Below are 8,636 nucleotides of genomic sequence, written 5' to 3'. Positions count from 1 at the left end.
TACCCCTGATTTAAAGTGATGGCAAGGCTAGAGTTAGACTTTAAGTGAAATTGTTACTAAACCCACAACAGTAAAATCAGTCTGTATATGCAGTAAAGCATGCTTGTTATACTCACTGTGTAACCTAAGAGGTAAATCCTCTGCATGTGTGTAAAAATGCTGCTTGATCCTGACTTCTCTGATCCTCCCCTTCTTCCAGTGTCTCCCTCTTATCTCTTTATAAGACATATGTGGAGTCACTCTGCACATGCACAATTTGGTGTATATTGCTAGAGTTTTTTTTTCTTGGGAGAGTGCATGTGATCCGCACAGGACCAATCAGCACTGTCCAGACAGAAGTCAGGGGTTCTGCATCCTCCTAGAGCAGAAATAAAACTCCTCCTACAAGCTTTAACCAGTACTCTGCTGGACACTGATAGAAGTCACAAGGCTGCTCTAACTGCTGATGAGAAAAGGTACATAGTTTATATTTACTACAATAATTGCACTTCCTTGTAGTGTGTACGGTGGGAGACCAGAGAGATTGAATGCAGGGTCCTGGGTTTAGTAACACTTGAAGGTCCATACCTCAGTTCAGGGGCAGACTGACCATTTGGAAACTCGCGCACTGCCCGAGGGTCCTGGGTCAGTAGGGGGCCCCATGAGATGCCCCTGGTACCTTTTTCATAGGCTTTTTTGAGTTTGGGCAAGGACACATGGGCCCCATGATCCCCTATTGCCTGGGGGCCCCATGAGTTGTCAGTCCACCCCTGCCTCAGTTCACACCTTGGGCTGAAGGAAAGGTTTGCAGGACCCACAACATTGCACCCCTGATGCAAGCTCCAATGCAAAAAAAACCCAAAACAAAACAATCAATGCATAGCTTTCCTTTATGCACAATGGGTGCATGAATTATTTTCTGCTTAAGATATTATTCTCCTTTCAGTTCACAATATTCTATAGGTGTTAGCAGTCATGAACAGCCAATAAAATGCTAAGGATGGTATAAAAAGAAGCAGAACTATGCAGGGGCATTTCCAGGGAGACCTTTCCAAAGCCTGGCTATGAAGAGCATCCCAGGGTAGCGCCCACCTGGTCAGGAGCGTTGTACACCGGTCTCCCCGTGCTGTGAGTGGCTGTACAGCCAACTGTGACGTCAGTGAGCGCGCAGTTCAGGCTTGCAGCTCTTTAATAAAGCAGCGTGAGATGGTCTGGGCAGCAAAGTGAGAGGAGAGGAGAGCCGAGTACAGTGTCACCTCCGCTCCGACACCCTACAGCGTCCAATCCCCCCAGCCGGGGCCATGTATGCCAGGCACAGCTCCGACACCATGGACACCTCCAGGACCAGCCTGCTCGTCTGCTCCCTTCTCTGTACCGTGCACCTCGTCAGTGCAGCCAGGCCGGGGAAACAGCAGCACCGGAGCTGCCCCAACCAGTGTCTGTGTGACCAGGACGGCCTGATGATGAGGGTGGACTGCTCGGACCGGGGGCTCAGCGGACTGCCCACCAACCTCAGCGTCTTCACCACCTACCTGTAAGTCACCCTGACCGGGGAACCCCGGGAATACTACACTTGTCACCCATAGGGAGGGAGCGACACCCTGCACATGGGTGATTCCAGCTCCACATGGCCCTACTGGGCACGGGACACCTTTCCAGGGTAGGTGCGGGTAGGTAGGTGACTCCAGGATGGCACGTCTGTATATCGAGGGGGCTGAAGATGTACATCCTCACAAAGATTCTTCCGATTTTTTAATGATGATTATAATGGGGCTATGGTGTCAATAAAGTATTATACTAATATTATTTACATCGGTCTTGTCTGAGCACCAGTGCATGTCCGCTGGCTGCATCCCTAAGATACAGCTTGCTTGCTTTCCTTTTTTTTTTCTTTCTTTCTTTCTTTCTTTCTTTCTTTCTTTCTCTCTCTCACTCTTTCCCTTCCATTCTTTCCTTCAAGATCTACCTTACCTACATTGCTAAAGCGTATCTCACTTCTTGCTTTCTTCATTCCTCTTTTATTTCGTTGTTGCTTTCCTTTTTTCATTCTTTTCTTTAATATGCCCTTTTTTCTTCCTTCCTTCCTTCCTTCCTTCCTTCTTTCCTTCTTTCCTTCTTCCCTTCTTCCCTTCCTTTCCCTTTCTTTAAGATGACCACTGTCTACATGGTTAAAGTCTATCTATCTTTCATCATTCCTTTTTTCCCTCTCTCTCTCTCTCTCTCTCTCCTCCTCTTTTCCTTTTTTCTCCTTTGCTTTCTTCTTTCTTTTTAAGATGACCACTGTCTACATTGTTAAAGTCTTTCTTCTCTTCTCTTCTCTTTTTCTCTCTTCTCTTTCTTTCATTCCTTCTTTCTCCCTTACTTTCTATACTATTCTGTCTTCCTTCTTTCTTTCCTACTTTTCTTTAAGATGTCCACTGTCTGCATTGCTGAGGTCTTTCTTTCTTTCTTTCTTTCTTTCTTTCTTTCTTTCTTTCTTTCTTTCTTTCTTTCTTTCTTTCTTTCTTTCTTTCTTTCTTTCTTTCTTTCTTCCTTCCTTCCTTCCTTCCTTCCTTCCTTCCTTCCTTCCTCTTCTCTCCTCTCTTCTCTCCTCTCCCTTCTTCCCTTTAAGATGCCCACTGTCTATCTATCTATCTATCTATCTATCTATCTATCTATCTATCTATCTATCTATCTATCTATCATCTATCTATCTATCTGTCGTATCTATCTATCTATCTATCTATCTATCTATCTATCTATCTATCTATCTATCTATCTATCTATCTATCTATCTATCTACCTTTTTATCCTCTCTCTCTCCCTCTCTCTCCATCTCTCTTCTCTCTCGGCATGTATATATATATATATATATATATATTTCATAATTATAATTTTACTACAACTTAAAACCTTTACACCTTTTTTTTTGCAAAAGTGGTTATCAGGAGTTTCTTGTTATGAACAAGGTGTAGAGCTGCTAGTATGTATATAGTATGTAGTGTATGTAGCGCTATGGGTGTAGTCTAGGTAGATTGTAGAAAAGATGACAGTCATGGCTTCTATGCATGTGGCATGGATGATATTGGTGCCTGGCCATGACTTGGTTGGAGGAAAATGCTCTAGTCCCAGATTCTCATAGTGACACTGGGTACAGGGAGGCTGATTTACTAAGGATTTAGAGAATGTTCATACAGTCATTGGTGTGAAGATTCACTTCAGTCATCCGATCATATACAGATGAAATAACTAAACAGGGATTTTCAGCTACATTGGATAATTAAAGTGAATCTTCATACAATTTAATTTGTTTCTTTGGTCAATGTGTCTCACTGTGTCAATGTATTTACATCATGCAGAAAGCAGTGTAGGCAGTATCTGGGGATTTCTTCTTCAAATTCACCAACTTCTAAAATTAAGGTCTGGTAGTAAATGTGTTATATGTGTAGAGCTGATCATTAGATCCTAGGTTGGTTGGTTTACCCATGTAAACTACAGAAAATGAGTCCGCTCTTACCCATGCAGATCCTGATGTTCATTGGTATTGCAGTACATGTTTGTATGGATACGCGTGCATTTGTATGCCCCGATGAGAAAGTGATGGGCATTCAGCAATACTTAGCACTGACACCACAGGCATTATTATAAATCAAGAGGGCATATTTACTGCACAACAGCTGCCTGGCTCTAAGGCAGGGATCACAAACCAGAACCGGGAGGAGTATGTGATCAAACCAGAAACCACAGAGTGTGACTACAGGAGAAGTCTTGTTGTAAATCAGGGATCAGTCAGGGAGATCAGAAGAATACTGGTGCTTTGGGGATGAGTCAGATAAATCAGATAGTCACATGAAATAGCAGTAACTAGGTAAGTTACTAAACTAGGGTCAAGTTCAGTAGCAGCCCCTGCGTAAATAAACAGCCCATGTGCCAAACCCTGCTGTAAGGAATCTCTTTCTTTTTTTTTTTCATCTTCAACATTCTTTGTAAATGTAGCTGGCAAGAATTGTGTTGAGCAGTAGATCTGCCAGCTTATGACCATTTGGCAGTGATTTACCATGTATATTTTAGATATGTGCCTCTTATCAAATGCTGTTAGGAGAACAAGTTATTGAGATCCCAGACAGATTTCCAAGAAAAGATGTATTATTCTTTATTAGTTATACCTTTCTTAAGCAATCGCACAGTGCATCTGTTAAAAATTACACGGTGGCCCGGCCTCTATAGTAATCGGGAGATCTTTATCCTGTGAGATTTCAATATTATAATTAGGGAAGTATGTGTCAATTGGAAATGTTAAAAAAAGGAGTATCTGATAGTGTAATAGTATCTGATAATGTAAGGAGCACACACTTAAAATAGGCCCTATGCAGTATGTAATACCAACAAAAAAACAACGTGATCGCTTCCCATCCTTTTTTCATGACAGTTTATTGTACAGTAGCTTCCCAACTCCTCCATGGTATAGGGAGTTAAAGCCCAGAGGACTGATATGACAGTGTTTGCTCTAGTAATGTTGATCTAGTGTGAAGTTTCATGATGAGCCACAGTCTTTCCTTGTAGGACTAATAAAAGTGAGGCAAGGGGAAATATTGATTACAGTTGCAAAAAGTTTATCTCTACCTTTGGTTTATGAGACATGTCTTTGAAGTGTGCAAGTAATCTTTAACTGGGGAAGGAAAACAAAGACTAAAATCAAGGCTCTGTGCAAGTGTGCGCTAGTATTTACTAAGTAGAAATGTTGCAGGCAGCCTCATTCATAGAGTACAGGTGTACAGCCTTGGAAAGTCATTACCAATGCTTGTCACTCAGATCAGTCAGATTTGATCTTTCAGATGTCATTCTGTTAATTAGAATGGCAAAATTAAGATCAAGGCACCTAAAATGTAACATATAGGACTTTTTCCCATCCTCTACTCCTTCATTTAGCTTAGTAAAAAGTCTCCATTCCATTAGTAAATCAAGTGCAATGGATTGGTGTGTAACTGCCCAGTATTAGCTACATAGTATAATAATATAGTATACCAATAAATCACTGCGCAAACTGTTGGTGCTATATAAATCCTGTTTAATAATAACAACGTAGTTTCTCAAACCAATGTATTTTGCTGCGTTTTACAATACAAAAAAAAATGCAGCACATTTGGTGAAAACAAGCCCTAAACCTAAGGACACATCCACACTCAATGTTCCAAAATGCTCAATATTCTAAACCACACGATTTTCATTGGTGCCTGTTCACACATGAGCATAGTATTGCTTGAAGCTTGTAGCATGAAAAAGCACATGAGCTTCTTTGGAGCTACTAGCTTCAAGCACTTTTTTCCTCGATAGACTTCAGTGGAAGCAACTGAAAAAACCTGCAAAAATGTGGATTTTTTCCCTAGTAACCAACTTTGTATTGACTAGAAATAATAAAAAAAAAATGCTCAAGCCTGAAGTGGCTGCAAAATCATTCAAAAACGGCTGTGCAAACAGCCTGTAGAACACTCAAAGACCCTCAGCTTAAGTGTGAATGCAACTTAAGGCCTCATGCATACTTAAGCTCAAAAACGCTCAAATGCGTCTAGCATTAATGCATATTTATGCACTTTTTTTTTGTTTCAGCCCAAGTGCTCCTCTTCAGAAGACACAAGTTATATTTTTTCCTGCTTTTAAGTACTCCTCAGTGTTAGACTAGGTTCACACCTATACAGTTTGCGTTTGATCCGTTTCTGCAGTGCTTTTTGCGGTGCGTTTTTGCACACGTATTTTTGACGCATTTTTTTCCAACTTGTTGCAGGGCAGATTAAAACGCAAAACGTATCAAAAACGCACTACATGCTTTGCTGCAATGTCTCCATTGAAGTCTAAAGAACCAAAAAGACAATGTTTTGCGTTTAAAATAGTCCCTGACCCTTTCTAAAAAACGCACGCGTGAAAATGAAGAGATGTGAACCTGTCCCATAGGAAATCATGTTAAATGGACTGCTGTGTTTCTGCAAAATGCAGTGGAAAATGCATAGTTGTTTACCTAGACTTAACCCCCCCAGGCAATATTCCTGAGTGTAGATCGGGGTTAACTTTCAGTACCAGAAGCGGTAACCCCGAGCTACACTCAGGATTACTTTGCAGCGTTGCTCTGGGATCCCTCCAGCACTTACCTTGTCCTGCGTTCCCGCGATGTCCCCCCTGCAGCGTCCCTGGCCATGTCCTCCGGCCGATGCCGGTGTCCGTCTTCCAGGTTCCATTCTCTGCGAGCGTCAGCACATACCGGGGATGTAACCGGCGGGAATTTCAAAAATTTAAAAATTTGACATTCACTCAATACGCTAAAATCTGATAGTATTACATTACTGTATCAAACCATTTCACATACATATTGTCCCTAGTGCTTTGTCCTGTGCCCTGCCTGCATTTTTACCGTTCTTTCTGCCTGGAAACTGAGAAACGTCCATGGCATCCAAAAAGCGTCCCTTTAGGTCAAAAGCGGTTTTAGACCAGCTAGAGAACAGCGATAGTAAATTAGAACCACTTGCAGAATTGAGTGATAATGATTCGTGGGGAAATTCGTAGTCAGACAGTGAAAACGATTCTGCGACTGAGCTTAGCGATGTGCGAACTTGGCGCTATATTTCAAATTTCAGTGTTTTTGGTTTAATTACATTATTGAATTACATTTATTATTATATTATTTTTTAATGATTATTTATTATCTTATAATTTATGATTTCATGTTTCAAATTTTATCATACCCGGGATGTTTACTAGACTCTTGTTCAGACAGATTTCAGTGAGTTATTCCTAAGAATTACAGGCCTACAATAAAAAAACAACATATTTCCATTGAAAACAATGTACCGCTTTGAGCACAGAAATACTGACATAATCAGACCGCTAGGGAGGTTAACCTATGTGTCATGCATGCATAGGTGTTTACAGGAGTTTAGTGCCAAGGGCATTTGGAGGCAGCAAAAAAAACATCACTAGTGTTTTCTGAAGAGGATCGCTTGTGCTGAAAAAAACAAAACATATAAACGAGCATAAACACGCATTAATGCAAGGCACGTATCAGTGTTAATATATTCTAATGGCCAGCATAAATTAATATTCTGAACAACAGAATGCATTATTGCCAAATATGTGAACACGCATAAACGTGTGTGAAAGTGCATGCAGAAATGCTGCTTTTACCACCTTATATCTACTGCTTTTCTCCTGTAAGAAGAGAAGGTATCTAAATAAATACAGTGTGCATGTGGCCTTAAAGTGGCAACATATCATACAATTCTCTGTTTCTATTTATGTGTCAAATTAACAGATGGGCAACTAGTCCTAGCATGCCTTGCTAGCCAAACATTCTGTAGTTTGGTTTGGAAGATGTCAAGGTTTGTGATCCCAGTTGATTGCTGATCATTGGCTACAGAACTGTGATGAATTCACATACTTAGACAAGGTATATTACTTGACATTTATGAATATTTCAGGATCACAGTTTAGACCCAAAAATAAAGATCTTCATTCATAACCATTCTAATATATGAACTTTTAGCACAGGCTTATATCGATTTTTAGCCAATTATGTAGGGCAAGGCACAGTGCAGTGATGATGTTAAAAAATGCAGTAACCCATGGCAACCTATTCCTAAATTATAATCTGAAATCTGATTGGCTGTGAATTGTTCACACCTTCAATGCTCTTTACTCTGCTTTCATATGTAAACCTCATAGAGCCAAGTTTCTTCCTCCTCCTTCCTCTTGTGAGCTTTTACTGAACGTCTGCAGCATTTTGGTGACAGAAATGTGCTGTTCTATGCAAACCATTAATGAATATGTATACTTTAGAAATGTGTTGCAAACTATATTTTGGCACGTGCTCATAAAATATAACAAAACACACATTTACAAACACAAATGTTTTCAAAATACTGTTTCTTTTGCTTTGTTACACTCTTGTGCAGATGAATGCATGGTTTACCAGTTACATTTGTGGGATCATCTGGGAATATCTATTTACATAAGAAAACTTGAGAAATTGATTTGGTTAGTGAATCAGACATGATTGTATATATGACAGATGTTAATAGCATGATCCACCCATGTGCCATCAGCACAGGTAGTATATATGGGATAAGCTGGGTCCTATACTAAACCTTGTATGTATGTTTACTGTGCATCAATTGAACTGCTTGTTCTGAAACTAAGTGCCGTGTAAGGCTGGCTCACTAACCTAGAAATATAACATCGTATTAAACATTGCTTTCCCTGATCTAGAGCCTGATTCTAGAACAAAATGAAGTAATTTCTGTCTTTCTAAACCAAACTAAAGTTATTTGTAGACAGATGACTTTGTGACAACAGGTTGTAATTGGGGATGACATAGATTGTTACATTTTGCACACTTTTTGGTAGTCGTATATTTTCATACAGTTCTTGTGGTTTCTGTGTCTGTGAATACATCTCCTCTATGGGAAGCTCATTGCTGACATTAAAGAAGAGCTTTCATCCCTGCCTCTATGCTTGTGTGGTCGCTCCCAACATCCTATTTAAATGTTATGTGTTTATTTTGATGCTCTAATCCCAGAGCCCTGTTTTCTTGTGTGAACAACTTTGAAACCTCCTGATGCACATGGGCTTGCTGTTGACACAAGTTTATTTAATTTTTGCTTTAAATTCTTTGCCACAGATGAGGTGCTAAT

General features: G+C 40.3%; 1 protein-coding gene across 1 annotated transcript in view; it reads left to right on the top strand.

Annotated features, from left to right (window-relative positions):
- Window positions 1–1,115: 1,115 nt before the first annotated feature.
- The window catches only part of LGR5 (leucine rich repeat containing G protein-coupled receptor 5), a 226,149-nt gene continuing 218,628 nt past the window's right edge, over window positions 1,116–8,636 (top strand). Inside the window, exon 1 of the mRNA XM_089674104.1 lies at window positions 1,116–1,513. Within this exon, the coding sequence (XP_089530230.1) occupies window positions 1,281–1,513 (233 nt within the window). The 5' untranslated portion in view covers window positions 1,116–1,280. The remainder of the gene's footprint in view (window positions 1,514–8,636) is intronic.

The sequence above is a fragment of the Staurois parvus genome, unplaced genomic scaffold (genome assembly GCF_062004578.1).
Source record: "Staurois parvus isolate SC_StPar_1 unplaced genomic scaffold, SC_StPar_1.0 ptg000147l, whole genome shotgun sequence".
Lineage (NCBI taxonomy): Eukaryota > Metazoa > Chordata > Amphibia > Anura > Ranidae > Staurois > Staurois parvus.
Note: the sequence above shows the minus strand (reverse complement) of the source record. Positions and strands in the feature narration are given on the sequence as shown.